Here is a 19335-nt window from a genome sequence, read left to right as displayed (position 1 = left end):
ATGAGGAAGGAAATCGGCCACGTCCTTTTAAAGAAACCATCCCAGTATTTTCCTAGAGCGATTGAGGGAAATTATGGAAAACTTAAATCTGGATGACTGTATGTGGATTTGAACAGTCATCTTTGCGAACGCAGAATGTAGCTGGGATGTCGTCTGTATGATGAAGGGGTGTCATACAGAAAACCTATATGCAATAAAACTTCATCTTTCTTTGAAATTATTGTTGATGTATCACCAATCACTAAATCATTACGACAGTTTGTAACTGCTATATTCGTTTTTAGTTTCCCCGAATTTACGCAAACTAAAATTAGGCATATGAAGCAGTAGCTGTGTTCTGGTTAATGCTACATTACATGTTTTGATAATATGCAATTGTAGCTGTTATCTTAATTTTTTGGGATACATCACAATATACAGCCACGTAAGTGCAGTTAAATTTAGCACTTGTACGATAACTGACAACTGATTGCGTCTTGCTGCAGTTTGAGAGTTATATTTAAGCAAAATATTTTCTTGGTAGCCATGCAACTTCTGCACTGAAAACCATGTATACTTACAGTTCATAACAAACCCAAGGTGCACAAAAGACAATGCCTCACACTGTGCGCAACACTTTCAGATTTCAACATATGAAAATAAAGTTATGCAATGCTGTGTTAGACCCCATCTAAAAACAAAACTTTAATTAATTTTATTAAAAAGGGGAGAAGAGGACAACTACTTGGCTTGCATTTTGGTATCTTGGTAACAATTCCAGTTGTGCTAAAATATCACACAGGTATCAACCAATGTATACATTTCATTTTGTAGTACCTCTCAACAGTTATAACTTCCAGGCAAAATAAAGCTGTATGCAAGACAGAAAACTGAACCTATAATCTTGCCTTTTGCGTGCAAAGTTGTTGACAACTCAACTATTCAGACACACCCCACAATTCACAGCTCCAGTTCTATTACAGACACACTCCTACCATTCTTTGTTGGACTAGTATTCTTAGGACAAAGGGTACTGAGGAGAAATGGTTTAGCCTAGCCTACAAACGGTTTCCAGAATGAACCTATAACTCTGCAACAGAAAAAAAAAAATCCTGTAAAAAGTGCCTGAAAGCTTCTATCAACTCAAAGAATGGCATCAGAAAACCATCAAAAGCTGCTGTAATGTGTATTCATTTAATGACAATCAGTTTCAGTCAAGTGATTACATCATCATGAATATATGTACCAGGTAAAGAAAGGTTCCTTGTTGTCAAGTACATCATAATCATCAGTTGGACCATGTCACAATGGACACATGTGTAAGTGACAGATGCTTTATATCACACCTTACAAAACTCCTTCCTCTGATCTTGCCCTGAACACCAGTTTTACTGGATGTGATTTCTTTTGAAGGTAAGCAAGCAAATATCACATTCCTCTGTTTCTGTACGCCAGTGTGTCCCTTCCACACTGGCTTTCTACTGAATGCGTGTGTTTAGTTACACTACACACACACACACACACACACACACACACACACACACAATGAGAAACAGCTTAGCTAAGAAACTTCATTTTCTACATAATTATCTGCTGTAGGGACATTCACATCAACCAATGCCAGTTAATTTACTATATTAACCTCACGACACACAGTAAAGTAAAATGATCGATTACAAGATCTCCAATGGGTTAAATCAATTACTATACAATACATATAAATTCATGGTGTTTATTTGGGTTATCATAAAATAGAGGTTAATGAAGTATCATGGTAAAGATTTAAGATCATATTCTGATGCACTAATTATATTTACATGACTTTTAAACAGTCACAGAGCATTCTTACTGCAACCACAGAACAAGGAACTCAAATTAATTTACACTCAATTCTATGAGGCTGTTTTATTTTTACCTAAATTGTCACAACACTCTTTAATTAACTTGAAGATAGGAAAAAGAAATGTTCCTGTGGTAGGGAAGTAGAAACATGAAATATAGATGGTTGCGGACAGTCAAGGACTTCTACAGATATTTCCTCATGGTAAGTGTTAAAAGTGATTAATGAGTCACTAACTCCTATACAAAGCCTATTCTGTAAGTCACTGAAGCAAATAGAAGCCTGTAATAGTGGACAACTTCTAATACCATGCAATAACAATATTACATTGAGATACACAGATGAATGAGGATATGCAATGTGTCCTCGTGTATTTTTTTATTGTCATATTGATAGACTGGTGGTAAGAACCCTTGACAGCTTGGTGGTAAGTGACACTGTTTACACTCTTCCATAAATATAAAAAAATGGAGTGGCATCACAGTAACATAATTCTGTAGTAAGAACATCAGAATGGCTGAACAAGGACTTGGTGCCTGTTCCTCTTGAACATGCATACAGGGCCTTAAACCACGGACACTCACACTTCATAAAGTTGAGTGTGTTACACAGTATTCTTTCACACCTCTTCTTTTAGGTAACACTGACACGTCAGTTACACAAGTCACAGAGTATTAAATACAAATACAGAAAACTGTATCCAGTCACTTTTTTTTGAAATAGTTATTTATTTAATGAACTAGTTTTTGAACCTTTTCAGGCTCCTCTTTAGATGGTGTACAGGAGGTTACAGAGATATTTCAGAGCATTTGCTGGTTACAGATTCCTGTACTTATATTGAATAAACATCATGGCTTTTTAAATGTCAGTAATAGATAAGCTTAATCAAAGAGTGTTTATTTCTGATGGTATGTTTCTACTCACATTCCCCAATGATTTCCACGAGGTCTGTTCAAAAAATTCTGGAACTTTGTCCACAAAATTTTTCTATGCTTATCTTTTACTTCTTGTGTATGGTCTCCTTTGAAATATTCTGCTTCACAATTGATAAACTGCTTCAAATGCTGTTTACTCTTCTGTAAGCAGGCTTGGTATGCCTCTTGCTGGATAGCACAAAGTGACATCTGCGACTTTTCTTTTATTTCATCTGTTGTTGCAAATCTTTGTCCTTTCAATGGGGTTTTGAACTTTGGATATAAAAAGAAGCCCACAGGGGCCAGGTTTGGAAAATATGGACAATGAGGCAGGACAGTGATGTCATGTTTTGTGCAACAGTAATGCACCAACAGTGATGAATATGCAGATGCATTATCATGGTTTAAGAATCATGAATTGTTTCGCCACATTTCAGGCTGTTTCCTTCTCACAGGCATCACAACACATCTCAATAGTACCATTGATTAACAGTTTGTCCCTGTGGCACAAATTCATGATGAACTAATCCTTCAAAGTCAAATAAAACTATTAGCATGGCTTTGACACTTGACCTGACCTGATGAGCTTTTTGTGGTCTTGGAGAACATTTCCCGACCCATTGGGAAGACTGAACCTTGGTCTCAACAACATAACTGTAGAATTATGTCTAATCACCAGTTACGGTTCTCTCAAGGAACATCTCATTCTCATTTATGCGATCCAAAAGCTCTTCACAGATTGTGAGGGGGTCTTTCGGGTCTTGATTCTTGAGCTGTGGGATGAACTTGATGGCAACATGATGCATTTTAAGATGCTGTGTCAGGATTTCATGATATGATCCAACTGAAATGTAACATTCTTCTGAAATCTCTCTGACAGTCAGTCTTTGAATGGCGTGCACACTTTCGTTGATGTTCCTGACATGCATCGCCCGTAGATGTCTAAGTGTGTCCTGAATGAGAGTCATCTGTAACTTCCATTTGGTCGTTTTTAAATTGAGTGAACCATTTGTAACACCAAGTACAGCTTAAGCACTAATCACCATAGGCTTCCTGCATCATTTGGTGTGTCTCAGTACAGGTTTTCTTGAATTACATGCAAAATTTAATGCAGACACATTGCTCCTCTAGCTCTGCATTTGAAAACTTTCTACTCAATACATCACTGAGTAATAACTAACAGACATACAACAATGAAACTTCTGGCAGTTACAAATTAAACACAGGTACATGCAGAGATGCCAATCGCATTTTTGTCCAACATACCAGTGCTGCAAAATTATGAATATTCTGGAGTTGTTTTTTTTGGACAGACCTCGTATGGATACACCTTGAAGCCACTGCGACGCAGTAACAAATAGTGATAGTCTACTCTGCTTAATAATGGCATGCATAATCAAACCACAGTGGAAACACATTGTTAGCTCACATATATTAATGTTGTGTTTACTTTCAGACTAATGTTCCATAATTGTCGTGAAGAAATGGTATGGAAACTGTTCATTTCTCTTAACAAGGCACACCAACAGTAACTTTTATCAAGACAAAATCTGTTAATAATATCATAGCTGGAGACCTTCTTGAGCAATTTGCAAGAAAGCGTATTACAAAATTTTAATTACCAGGAAGTATTCTGAATATTTTCCACACTGATTTGAGTAATAAGTCAAATTACTTAAAACTGCTTATTTCAAGTGATCTTTTTCAAACAGACAGTAGCTACTCTTAAGGCTATGCCTTGAAATGCTGGTCAGCTTAAAGGAATAGAGGACTGGGGACTACTTTCTACACAGTGCAGCCCTGATGGTCTTCTCATAGGCTCAGTTAGCTGAACCTAAGAGAGTTGCAGCAATCTCCATGACTTTCACATTTCACTGGTAACAATGAAGGGAATTAATAGAGTGGCTGAACTTTCACTTTTGAATCTCAGACTCTGTATTTCTCTATTATGAGTTAATGCATTATTAAGCAATGTTTAATATTAAAGACACTTTTTCCATTAGCAGTTTTCACCACTCAGGCATGCTAAGTTCGTAAATTTTTTATTACAGCGTACTAGACTACAGTAACACAAGTGACACAACTTAGCGAGAATTTCATGATTGATCGAAATAAGGGCACAAAATGTTTTGTTATTTTCAGTTGCCACTAAGTTACATACAGTATAACCCTGCTTTTACGTTCCCGGAATTAACGTTTTCCCGCCGTTTACGACGTTTTTTATCAGTCCCGTCAAATTTCGTATGCCCACAATGCTAATTTGCAACTGATTTTGCGTCAACATATTTATAATTTTCCCATGATTTATGCATTACGAAAAAATGTTTGTGGAGAAAATACGATGCTGGCATAATGTTGACCGTCGAGTCGTGTTTACAAATATTAAGTGGTTAAGTTTCTTGACACCAGGGAACTCTATTCAGTAGATTTGAATGGGTAAACAAGTAAAAGTTGTCACAATTTGTACCTATCTCCCGCCACTGCCTAGCTCTACGTGGCCTAGTGGCTGGTGGGAGTAAATAGGTTCATTAGAATGAAGATATCATGACCAATCACAACCATTTTCAAACTAATAGATAACGTATTTGTACAGAAAGAGGATGTAAAACAAACACATGCTTTCCCTGTGGTAAATGGATTGTCAGACCATGATGCACAACTGATTAACTTACAAAACCTAACAGGGTGTACAGTTCGGAAACCATTAAGTAAAAGTGTACATCGCTCAACCCGGTATCTATAAATCACTTCAAAGAAAGCTTAAGAAATGTTAACTGGGGAGATTTATATAATGAGCCAAATGCTAATGATAAATGCAACCTATTTCTTGATAAATTTATATCCCTTTTTGAACATTGTTTCCCAAAGAAAATTACTAAATGTAACACCACACACTTTTCAAAGAAACTTTGGATTACTACAGGTATTAAAGTGTCTTCAGAAAGAAAAAGAAAACTTTATGAGACAGCAAGAACTAGTAAAGATCCAGAAGTAGTTTTACACTATAAAAATTATTGTAACCTACTGAGAAAAGTTGTAAGGAAATCAAGAAATATGTATGTTAGAGAAGAAATTAACAACTCTGGCAATAAAATCAAATCAGTATGGAATGTTGTTAGAAGGGAGACAGGAAAAGTAGCCACTGGAGTAGGTAGTATTACTATTAAGGAGAACGAGACCAACCTACCCAACAGTACACAAGTAGCTAATATATTTAACAACCATTTCCTAAATGTAGGAGAAAAAGTTGGTGAGAACAGTTCAAAGGAAAAAGCCAGGCAGTACATGGAAGAGACCGTTTTGAAAAAAAATTAGTCAGATTAAGTTTCACCTAACAACCTCCTGTGAAATAAGTAAAATTATTAAATCTTTCAAAAATAAATGTTCTTTTGGAGTAGATGACATCTCCAATAAGATATGAAAACAATGTGGAGCAATTACAGCTGATGTTTTGAGTCACATATGTAATGCATCATTAACTCGAGGTATTTTCCCACACAGGTTAAAATATGCCATTGCCAGGCCACTCTACAAAAAGGAGGAGACCACAGATGTCAATAATTATCGGCCAGTATCCTTGCTTACAGCATTTTCATAAATATTCGAGAAAGTAATGTACTCTAGAGTAGTTAGCCAGTTCAACAGTAACAGGATACTTAGCAAATCACAGTTCTGATTTCAAAAACGCTGTTCCACTGACACAGCAATATACAATTTCACTGTCCACATAAGAGAGTCTTTAAATAATAAAATGTCACCAATAGGAACAACTTTTGCAATCAGAATAATTGCCAATTTTGAGTATATAGAAATCAGTAAGCTAACATACTTTGCATACTTTCACTCTCTGAAGTCATACAGAATAATATTTTGGGGTAACTCAACAATTAGACAAAAAGTATTCACTGCTCAAAAGAAAGTGGTTAGAATAATGTGTGGGGGTTCATAGTTGCACACCTTGTAGGCATCTTTTTAAAAGATTGGGAATTCTTACAACAGCCTCACAGTACATTTACTCACTAATGAAATTTGTTCTCAACAACATGGACCAGTTTAAAAACAACAGTGACATTCAAGATTATAATACTAGAAAAAAGAAAGACTTACACTATCTTTTACTCAACCTATCTTTGGCACAGAAAGGGGTAAAATATGCTGCTATGAAAATTTACGACAAATTACCAGACGAAATAAAATGTCTGACAGACAGCAGTAATAGCTTCAAAAATAAACTGAAATCATATCTCCTTGACAACTCCTGCTATACCATAGATGAATTCTTGAATAGGAATAAATAAATCTATAAATACAGGACATGCATTTTGTGTCATTTAAGGTAATGGGGTAAATAATGGAAATATTAATCCTTAACTTCGTATTGTCATACATACATATTAAAAAATCTTGTTTCTTATGTGCATTTCTTGTGCACTTGACACATTCCACATCATAACAGCTACCATACCATGCGATTGATCAATGGAACACGCAACCAACCAACTAACTGTCTCTACTGCGCAAACGCAGTTTCGTGATTGTTGTGATCATCGTGACACATTTGTCGAACCATATTTAGCGTGTTTTGGCTTATGGCCACATGGAATGCTAGTTGACACCGTCATTCACTTGGTGTTGCTCAAATGTTTTTATTGTAAACACAGCGCCGGTTACATACTGTATTCATGCTGAGCAAAACATATTTCGAGAATTTATTCTCGTTGTCAAGTGCAGTATTTACGTATGTATTTTTTGTGATGTTACATAAATAAACAATGTGAGTGATAAATTGTGTGTGTGTGTGTGTGTGTGTGTGTGTGTGTGTGTGTTTTGTAAGTAACTGATGAAGCGGAGTACTTGATAACCTCAAAAAGATGAGTACAGTGCAAGAGACGCAGAATAACACATATTCAGACACTATACAAAATACTTATTTACATATTTGCACTTGACAATGAGAAAAAATTCTCTAGGCACATCATGCTAAGCATGAAAAAATATGTAACTAGTAAAGTATTTCGTTATTTAAATAATGAATTACAGCTGCAGGCTTTCCAAAAACATCGATTATGACATTTGAAATTAAGTCAAATGTTTCCACTTCCCGCACAGTTATCAATTCCAGTTACGCCAGCGGTTTTTATTAGATAATAAACCTTTATTAGATAATAAAAACGTCCCTGACAAGTTTTTTTTATGCCTGTTATGTACATACATCATACATAAAGTGCAAGGGGGTATCCTATATGTAACTTTTACAGCTTGAAACATTATTTCCCACCTTTTACATTTACCCGCATTTTACACCATTTTTTTTAAAGTCCCTTGAAAAGTGTAAATGCGGGGTTTCACTGTATTTACTTACTTGCTAATGTAATTTGCTTAATGAAGTCATTATTTTCACATTTCTTTTTGTTACTTGAGGCCCATTTTGATGGATTTCACAATGTGTGCATTAGATAGAACTATTATAAACATGTATTTTGTGAAATAATTGACAGGGGGAGGGGGACGTCAGAAGAACTCTTGGGCATCAGAGAATTTGACCACGTTGGAAACATATTTACATCCTTCCCAGTACAGAAACCATGTGCTATGTACAGTCATATACTACAAACCAAGAACACAGACTTAAAGGTGGCCTAGTCCAAGTCCACCTTATTTACTTTAAAAGGCCATGTAAAATACAGAGAATGCTATACATGCATCAGAATCTCAAAGAACATGCTGACAGAATTTTTTTGCTATTATATAGTTTCTTTTCCCAGCTAAGCTACTCCTATCATATGCTTTACCTAAACAAGAATTCAGTCTTTGTACAATAAATGGGGGATGAAGAAATAGTATTATTCTTTTTAAGTTCTTGGAGCCTTCACTTTATTATGAGGTTGGTTATAGAGGTCTTACTGCTGTATTTGGAACAGGAAGGTGAACGAACATCTAGAACCATGGGACTGTAGGTACTGTTTGGGACAATATACATCACAAGGCAATAACATGTAAAAATTAAGGAAACTGTTAGTATTTCCAGCACAATTTATCCCTTTGTGAGATGGATGACAGCATCCAATATTGATATTAGCTTTCCACCTATAAATTTTTGTTAAAATATTTATTCATTTATTTGAAAAACACAATATAAGAACGATAATGTATATAGACCTTTTGAAAAAATTGAGGTTTCATCCCCGGTATACATTAAAACATATCCAAAACATGCGCAAAAGGATGAATATTAACCATGTGTTCGTCTGGAAAATAGAATAAATATCTACACAAATATGAATAAGTTTTAAAAATTATCTCTCTCATTTACTTAAACTGCATTATTTGGCAAGTAATGAAATACTGAAACACTGCAAATGTAAAGGTCTTGTGTCGAATTATTTAGTTTACACACAGGATTTTGTGGTATGGTAGTATATCTGAATGACCCACTGCTCATTTCAGTTATCTGTTGCTATATCAGTAACTAACGTGCATTAATGTGAAGTAAATGTTAAGAAAGTAGACTTCACTATTTGCATACGATGAACAAACTACAGTCACAATCTATTCTCTAAAATTCTAATTTCCTATTTTACACGTTAAGAAGAAAATCTACAGAGATTTACTTGGTGAATACAATTAATTTAATAATAGCAATGAATGGAAAGTAAAAATCATGTAATTGAAGTAACATAAATAAAATAGCTAATCAGTAAGAAGAGAGCACAGAAAAATGTTTAAGTGTAAACTTTATAAGAGACTATGTATATGCAAAGCACGAGGGGAGTTGGGATGGAGGTAGACAGAGGATGGTGAGATGGAGGTGATCACTGTGATGACGAAAGTTTCAATGTAAAATTCAATATGGCTTTAAGCTAAATGAATCCGAATGGCAAGTCTAAGACTTTTATTCGAAGTGCAATTTATCCCAACAAACAGTAATGGTAAAATGGAAGATAATAATGAACACATTATTGTAAACGGAAGACAATGATTTAGGAAAAATGGTTCATAACGAAACATCATATTTACACCAGTGGACAAAGGATATTTAAAAATTTCTGTAGTGACATTACTGCTTTGAACAACCTGTTAAAGACTGAATAAACATATCTAAATTTATGGATCAGTAACAGCAGGAATTTGATAACCTGTAGTACTGTGAAGAAACACGCACACTACTTTAACACTAACAGATAATACAGACATCAAGAGCATGAAGGCACTAAACAAGTATAAGCACTACAAACAGAGACGTAGCAAAGATATAATAAAAGTGAAGCTCTTTTGAAACTGTACTTCAGTTTCAAAACATTGAAATAGGAATTACACAAGAAATCACACAAGAATGCAAACACGATACGCAAATGTAATGTACAGTGTATTAAGAGTATTATTAACCTGGTCAACATGAGAAAAACATGGAAATACACAAAATACAAGCGAGCTGGAACCAACATCTGAAAAGGTATACTGAACATATGCAGGCTCTTTCAACAACAATTAACATTCCCAATTATGCTTACCTCACACCAGAAGTCCCATTTTGGATTCAGGGTGTTATCAATTGTCTGAGTACGAAATGTTTTACCTCCAATTGACACTATACAATATGGATCAGACTTTCCCATTCCAAGCATCCTCATATCCTTTTTCATCAAATTCTTGGCTTCAACTACATGTATACGAACCACACCCTACAAAAGTAAAATTCAAAGTAGTAAGATCAACATCAGAAATTTTAATACTCTGATACTCCGCAAAAATATACGCATTTTTTAAAATGAATGACAACACATAGCCCATGACAACCCACTTCATTCAAAACATTACTAATTTACAACTATTTTTAAACCAAAATGTGATTTTTTTGGGGGGGGGGGGGGGGTTAGGTTAGGTTAGTGTGTTTTAACGTCCCGTCGACAACGAGGTCATTAGAGACAGAGCGTAAGCTCAGATTAGGGAAGGATGGGGAAGGAAATCGGCTGTGCCCTTTCAAAGGAACCATCCCGGCATTTGCCTGAAACGATTTAGGGAAATCACGGAAAACCTAAATCAGGATGGCTGGAGACGGGATTGAACCGTCGTCCTCCCGAATGCGAGTCCAGTGTGCTAACCACTGCGCCACCTCGCTCGGTGTGTGTGTGTGTGTGGGGGGGGGGGGGGGCGGACATTTGATGTTCTAATAAATGAACGGTCATTAGAGACAACTGTAATGTTATGATTCAATGGTTTCTCCTGGTGTGTAATAGGAATGAAAATTTCTCAGGTAAATGAGCAGATCATCATGGCAAACTTGTGTAGTACATCATTCTGTTCTGTACCCTCAGTATTTTTAAGTCTATTCTGTTGTGTAATCTTTGATTTTCAATAATCCGATTCTGGTCTACATTTCTGCTATTTAAGCAAACAGATAAGAAGATCCAAACTTTACAGAGATGATACTCCGACTCGTGGATAATAAGGTTTCACATAATTTTAATTACAAATTATTTCTTTTTCTAAAATAATGGAATCCTAGAAGTTAGAAGTCTACATCACCAACTTTGTTCTGTCCAATGTTGCAGAGTGCCTTGTTGCTGCACACTGTTTTGTGACCTCTGTTCTGCACAGATTTTAGGGTTCTCACTTCAATCACTGTTTTACATATGTTAAGACCCCTTTTTCTCAGAAACAGAGAGAGGTATTAAGATGAAGTATACGGTAAAATACTAAGGTCTATGGTCCCTTGATGGTGTAGAACATTTATGCTTCTAAATCACTGTAATCAAAAGATACGGCCATTTATGCCACATATTTTTATGTTCACAAACTCGCTCATCAAAACCTATAGGGTACTTCTAGTTGACCTAAAATAATGAAATTTTGGTAAGAAGTAAGGTTTGATGGTGGGGGGGGGGGGGGGGGAACAAAAATTAATTTGTTATTATATCACATATACAAATATTTTTTTTTGCCATTTGCTGTCCATCTGTCTGTCTGTTAAGACCTCTTTTTCTCAGCAACAAGTAGAGGTATCCAGTTGAAATTTATGTCAAATACTAAGGTCTATGGTTCCTTGGTGGCGTAAAAAATTTAAGTTCTCAAGTCAGTGCACTCAAATATGTGTCACATATTCGATACTCACAAACCACTCATTAACACCTATAGATGACGTATTCATATACATAATTCAATTTGTACAGAAGCCTCAGAGCACAAGTCCTGCTCACACTTGTGCGGTTTTTTCTAAAGATGTTTTCTGCTGCGATTCATTACAGCATTCTTCCAAGGCTCTGACCATTAGGCCTATTTGCGAAGGACCATATTGGAAAATGATCTGGTTAACTCTCAACTTGTGGAACTCCAAAAAAATCTTCTATGCTGCCCAGGAATTATACTACTTGACATTGCAGCTGATCCCGTATGACTGAGAGCCACCATATGGCTGTCATCCTCAGCTTCTCTGCCTCTTCCTAGGGTGGGCCCAAGGTCTGTTGGTAAGTAAATTGTTGTAGGAAACAAATAAGCTGGTTTCTATGTAGAAGAGTTTTTAAGAATGATAAGCATAAAATTTGATGACAAGATGACAGACCCTCATGAATCATTACAAACTGGCGTGTAAAGCAATTTGAAGAGGAAGCACTAAAATCAGCCACATGGAAGCATCCTTGCTTTTTTTTTTTTTTTTTTTTTTCAACCACCCAGTCAACTCTGTTGCACAACAAAATGATGTACTTGGTATGCCTGGGGAAAAATTAAATTATCTCCCTCGACTAATGAAACGGGCCACATAAGCGGCTTCGACCAGAGCTGACCAAACATTACTGCATCACAAGCTACTTTCATGTACAACAAAACCATTGTTAGGATGCAGCAGGAAGGCAGAGTTACTGCAGTGTCGATGGCCAGGTTACTTCACATCCGAGCCACAGACTTTTTGTGGCTTTGCGTGCTCAAAACCAATGCGATAGCAAAGCAAGGTCAGGACAAATTCACATAAATAGACATTTTTACTCAAACATGTTGCAGTCTGCTGGCCTCCAGTCCTGAAAAGGCACCTATGTTTGTCCACAAGTCTACATGGCTTCACCAGTCACTCTCTTCGGGTTCTGCTGCTCCTAGCTGTGCTGCTGCTGCCGCTGCTGCTGCTGTTGCTCGTGTCAAGTCTGATGCTGTGGCCTTAGTGCTCTCCAAACAGTAGGCCAAAACCGCCAAATTCAGCTGCAGCAGCAGCTGCTGCTTACCACCCTGGAGGCCTCTGGTTTCCATCCAGGGATGTGCAGCCACTCGTCTCCCATTGCCTTTGTGGGCAAAGTTCTTGCTGCTTGCTTCTGCTCTGGACAGACTATGCTGTTGTGAGCTGTCGTTTCGGTGTGTGGCCTTTAGCGTGGTCATGCATGCCTTGGCCATTCTCAGGGCTGTTAGCGGCCCTAGTTGGCACCACTGATACAGTGCTCCTGTACTGCTGCTGGCTCAGTGGTCTCATGCTGTCACTTGCGTCACCATCTCATTACCTGCCTGTGGCCATGTGCCGCATACTGACTATGGTGCCTTCTTTGACTGGGCACACAGTGTTTGCGTGCCATGAGCGCTGTCATCCTGGGGCAATGACACAATGGACGTACTTTGAGCAATAAATGAATGGTTTTCCAATGCTGCTTCTCTTATATCTCAGTGGACATCTAATAGGCACCTACTCACAGCTCCACCGCAACCATTGCCTTAGTGGTCGTATTCTGGCACCTTGACCACAATTTAACCAGTTCCACCATCCACCATTGTGGTCGGTCAACGTAGCCACTGTTAACACATTTGCAACTTGGCCAGCTGTGAAAGACAAACTAGATTTCTTACAACATCTAAGGTTAACATATCTCCATATAGCTCTCATGATGGAAGGAAACTCATTTTTTGATGTGTCAACCAGGAGGAAAAAAGGGATGGCAAATTAGGATACACAGTTTACTGTAAACCACCTCATAAGAATCTGTATCTTCAAGCTGACAATTACCACTATATAGTGTTGAGAAGAGATGTTCTGTCAGGCACAGGACACTTAACAGCTGGACCAGAATACCTCAAAATTATATTCAGCAGCAATGGTTATACCAACCAGCAAATATGTTGTACTCTTCGACCAATACCAATGGGCAGTGAGGACAAAAACTAGGAAAAGACAGAAAATCCATGAATAACCACCTTTATTTCATATGCTGGCAATTTTTTGAGTACAGTTAGTACCATTATGAAGTAGAATAAGGTATGATGCATGTTCTGTATGTACAGCAGAATTAGATAACTCCTGGGCAGCATGAAGCATGATTTGTAACTCCACAAGACAGGAGTTTACCAGATAATTTGTCAATATGGTTTGTAATAAATAGATCAAATGGTAAAGACCATGGGAGACTGTTGCTATGAACATCAACGTTATGCACAACAGGGACAAAATGGTCAGTGGTCACAGAACAATGTCTGGCTATGGGACACTCCATGACTTTCAACAAAATGAAGCTGTCGCAGGCCTTTAAATTCCAGAATTCCACCATAAAAGAATGAATTAAGATTAAAATTAGAGAACACCTTATTAATCCCAACACAGGAAAAGCCTGAGATCCTGTCCTCGATCTGGTTAAGGGGAGAGTGATTCCTGCATGAATAAAAGGCCACTTTTCCCAGCTCCAGGCATCAATTCATCAGTGGGCCTGCTTATGACACCTTGGTTTGTTATTGAAATTTCATGCATATCAGACACAAAGCGCCAACAGTTTCCTCAAGAACTTTCATTCAAATGTAATATTGCTTCAAGACAGAAATTTTATTTATTAACACCTTAGTTATAGAGGTAAGTTTTGTCTAAAAGTAAATTTTACATTTATGTGCATTGAAGTAGTAATTGGAATTATCTGTAAAAGGTCCAAAATCAGTTAACATTATTGAATTTTAAATGCTAATTATTAGAATAATGGGTGGCTTTCTATGAACATGTCACACCTTTCAAACAAATAAAGAAGGCTAATATCATTAAGTACATCTCTATGACTATTCCACAGACAGATTCTCCATACTCATTCAGGTTATCACAAGCCAATCCTAAGTTTATGTAGCAGAACTAACATATACAAGCATTACCTCAGGGTCTGGCATCTTCAAGCTCAATGCTGGGACTGCATCACTTAGCGTAATTGCTATTTTGTTTGGAAGTACCATAATGTTTCCAACAGCTTCTACAACAATGCGTCGCAGGAGATCGCTACAAAAATAACACCACTGTAAATTAATTCTATATGAAAGGGTAAAGTTGTCACTAGATTACAAAAGATGATATAAAAAGGTAACCGATATGCTAATTAAACAAAAAAAAAAAATCTACCATGTGTTGCACTGCAAAAATACACTTAAAACAGGGAACACATGATGTCAGAACAGTAAATGATCTCATTAGTAGATGAAACTAAAAATTAAAATGCTGGTTTCTAATTTACCTATCAACCTACCACTTAGTAAGTATATTTTCTTCATACTTATTTGGCTGAATATATGATACATAAATTTTATGTCTGCCTTGCATATACATCTCACTTAAGTATCAATACAGGTAATTATCAGTAGATATTAACATTAAACAACATCTCACAGACAGATGGTCTCATTCTTTAGTGTCCAAATGCCTGTATAACGTAACAGCTACACTGAGACACAGGCTACACAGCAGCTCCTTCTGTGTCTGGAGGAGTTAAGTTAATGGCATTTATTTGTAGAAATAGGTAAAGATGTCATGTACACAAAGACATGTAAAAATCACACATAGAAACCATTTAATTACCAACATATCACTGTACCTAGATTTTGAGGAATTTCTCCATCATCATGGAGATTTTTTTTTTTTACTTCTGTAGTGTAAATAATGCTGACCTAAACACAACATAATCAAATGAATAAATACAGTGAGAATGGTTTACATTAACCAAATAAGTGTCCATGGAGAAGGTCTGGTGGTCCCAATGCCAACTAGAACCAAAAAAAACACACCCTTTGCTCATTCCATTACTCATTCAATCTACTAGCTATCAAACTTCAGCACATCAAAACAACAGATCTTCAGTCTGCCATACTACCATTTACTATGATTAAACCCACATACAAGATTAAGAAGTTCTGGAAAATGGCATGCCTTCTGTTAGCACAGAATGGATTATTTTTGAGTCCTATGAAATATTGGCAAATGCAATCATTCAGCTGATAAATAACGAAGCCACAGATCAACAAGAACATTCAGGATAATAAAACAAAATCCTCTCAAAGGAGGAGTCAATTCATTTTAGCACCTTACCAAGAATTAATAAACTTAAATGAGCACATACCTAAGGCCAGGCATATCCAGGACATCAGCCACACCAACTAAATTGAAGTCTATTGTTGGGTGACGCAAGAAAAATACCTGAAGTCCTCCAATCAGTGGCACTGTGGTTATGAGGGGTCTCATCACCGTCCTCACATTTCCTTGTATCTTAAAATGGAGAAGTGTTTATGTAATTGGATGAACATATTTTTTTATCAGCAAGATAATCTACTGATGCATTAAGTTTTTGGATAATACGGATCATAATGAGACATTAGGAATGTTGTTTTCTCACCCAGGAATGTTCTAGAATTTGAAGATATTTGCTTATCCCATATTATAAAAAGAAGGGAAAACAATCAATCTATTTATTTTAAAGTGTGTACTGTAAATCAACTACTATTCTCCGACTCTTTTTTGATAAAGTCTTCAAACAACCCAAAAATTATTTTTACTCATGACAAATTACAAGAAATAACCTGAAATATGTACAATCCTCTTCATGCATAAATCCAGTATCTACAATCCATTATACATGAGGAAAAGGCTCTTAATTCTCTACTGGACCATATAAATCAAATGGAATGTTTCTGGGAAATGTATGTATCACTAGGAAATAATGGGTTTTTCATATTGTACAATGATAGTCTACATATTACATCACTGACTGCTTACAATAATGGAATTATAATAACAAATAAAAGCAGACGGGAGAAAATTGATGGAAGTTGACACATCAAGTCGCAACAATCATGCATTTCGTGCAAATGTAAACCCATGGCAATATTCTATCCATCGCTGCACTAAGTATAAACAGTACTGCCTCAGCAATGACACATAAAATGAACATTTATCACATAATTAATTTGTCATGAATTAGAATGAACACTGCCTCTTGTATGGGATGTCTGTTTTGATGCGCATATTGTCATAGACACAAGAAATTATTTTCTCATTCCATGGTTATAATAACTATAAACTATTGCAGTATCACATCAGTGAACTGGCATCAAGAGTGATTCCACAATGACCTTATAGCCACTGAATAATTATACTCCTAAGAGGTTGAGTGAGCGGATGGATGGCTGAATGGATGGAAATAGTGTTGAATAAACTTTGCCATGTTGCATTTATGGTTGCTATTAACCACCTATCCTTTACTAATTTTAATAGTATGAGGGAGGCGTTATTCCACTTTGGCTGAAATATTTACTGAGTCGCCATCTTACTTGCACAACTAGTTTTGACTAATAACAATATCAAGAATTTACATATTCTAGTGTAAATATGGACACCAAATATCATGATTAGCAGTTATGCTTAGCTGATATAGTACACAGGTTCTTAAGTATGAAAATAACTTTTCTTACTAAGAGTAATAGTTCAACGAAACTTTGACCATGCATAGAAAGAACTGCTACTGTATAGTACAGAAGGGAACTGAAAGAAATATGCAACGGGATGAACAGGAGTGATATTTTTATTCAAGGATAGTAGTGACACAAAAATAGCTGTGACATATGATAGTAACCTGGACACTACAAAAGGTGGGACATTGTATGTAATAGGGTTTGCGATCATCATCATGGACAGCAATGCGAGCTCTCTAACATGCTCCCATGCTGGCCACAAGGTTGGTAAGGAGTTCTTGTGGTTCATCCACTAGCACTGTTGACAAATGCTAGACGGGTGTCAATGCAGTTGGACATGCTACAATATATCTCCCCAATGCATCCCACATGTGCTGTATGAGGTTTAATGGGGTGAACAGGCAAGCCAGCCCATTTGTCGATTATCCTCTTGCTCCAAGAAGTCCTCCACCTTCACTGTTTGATGAAGTGACACATTATTATGCCTAAAAATGATGTCAGAGTCAAATGCGCCCCTAAAAAGGCACCCACAGGGAAGGAGCACATTCACATGCACCAATGACCATCCAGCACTTGACGACCGCACTGTCGGCGGACTGGAATGTTCTGTTACAAGAACTCTTCATTAATCATGTGGCCAGAACAGAAGCATGTTGCAGAGCACGTATTGCTGTTCATTGTAATCACACTATTTATTAAGAAAAATGATGCACCTTTTGTAATGTCTTGGGGAGCATCATAAATCATGGTGACTTCAGTGTTATAATAGTGTTTGAATAAAAGTGTCATTTCTATTTGTTCCATTGTGTGTTTATTTAAGTTACTTTCTGTATTATAAGTTAGCAGTTCTTTTGACGTAGGGTCCAAGTTTCATAGAGCTATCAACGTTACATGGCAGTGACACATCATCCAAAAGTTGCTTTTGTCCATAAGTTTTGCATATGAGTGTGCATATTATGAAACAGACAATAACAACACACCCAAGGAAGGAGCTACAAAGACAAAAATACGTGCTATTTTCACATGTGTAGCACCTTGTTTTGAGTAAGCTCTTATGTGCAGTTTTATAATATGTACTGCAGTAGCTTTGCCAAATTGTCACTCATGATTTTTTTATGTCTATATTGACACTAGCAGATATACAAAAATGAAACCCGTTATACATGGTGAAACTATTTGTGCGGCTATGAGCTGAAAAATGTTACATCAATTTGATAAATTTAATGCTGTGATGTACACTGTGAAGATGATGTTTATATTAATAGTTTTTGGGACCAGCTTTGGAGACCAGTCAAGAAGAGGAGAACTAGAAATTTTTTATTTCATTTTCATTCAAGTTCATAAAACAGTTTCCAAACAATATAGCTCAGCACTATTTCTGGGTATGTACTGGGGTGATTTACAAGAATAAGCGATCACTGTCAAATTCCCATTTTCCCGGCCATCATAATTTGAAATTAACATTTTATACAGTGACAGGATAACTTTTATAATCACTCAACATTATTGCGGTATCAGCTGCGGACAAGATTTCACAACAAGCCGAGGGGCATGCAGCCCTCTTACTGACGAAATCCTCCAACCAAATGCTAAAATAATGCTGGTGTAGAATTTCCATTGCAGCTGTCTACTGTAGCAGAGGGCTGGGTTACTTCATGCTGTGGATTAATGGTGCATTTCTGCAGCTGTCTGTGTAATAGGAAGTGGTCTGCTGTCAGGACCTATTCTGGCCCGGTGGATGCAGATGGGCTGCTCAGCCATTAGTGGCACTCATTCTCTAACTTCTGTTTCTGTTAGCATCACAACAGTCTCCACATGAGTTGTTGGTCTGGTGTGTGGCTGAACCACTACAATCTCACAAAAATAGTGCTGTCAGCAAGAAAATGAAATAATTTGTAATTAAAATTATGTGAAACCTTATTA

General features: G+C 36.7%; 1 protein-coding gene across 3 annotated transcripts in view; it reads right to left on the bottom strand.

Moving 5' to 3' along the window:
* LOC126469986 (extended synaptotagmin-2-B) overlaps positions 1 to 19335 on the bottom strand; it is a 182197-nt gene that overhangs the window by 114822 nt on the left and 48040 nt on the right. For all 3 annotated transcript variants that reach the window (XM_050097431.1, XM_050097433.1, XM_050097432.1), the window contains exons 6-8: positions 16065 to 16210; positions 14833 to 14953; positions 10245 to 10415 (exon numbers count right to left, since the gene is read on the bottom strand). In XM_050097431.1, coding sequence (XP_049953388.1) covers positions 10245 to 10415; positions 14833 to 14953; positions 16065 to 16210 — 438 coding nt within the window. The remainder of the gene's footprint in view (positions 1 to 10244; positions 10416 to 14832; positions 14954 to 16064; positions 16211 to 19335) is intronic.

Source organism: Schistocerca serialis, chromosome 3, assembly GCF_023864345.2.
Source record: "Schistocerca serialis cubense isolate TAMUIC-IGC-003099 chromosome 3, iqSchSeri2.2, whole genome shotgun sequence".
NCBI lineage: Eukaryota > Metazoa > Arthropoda > Insecta > Orthoptera > Acrididae > Schistocerca > Schistocerca serialis.
Note: the sequence above shows the minus strand (reverse complement) of the source record. Positions and strands in the feature narration are given on the sequence as shown.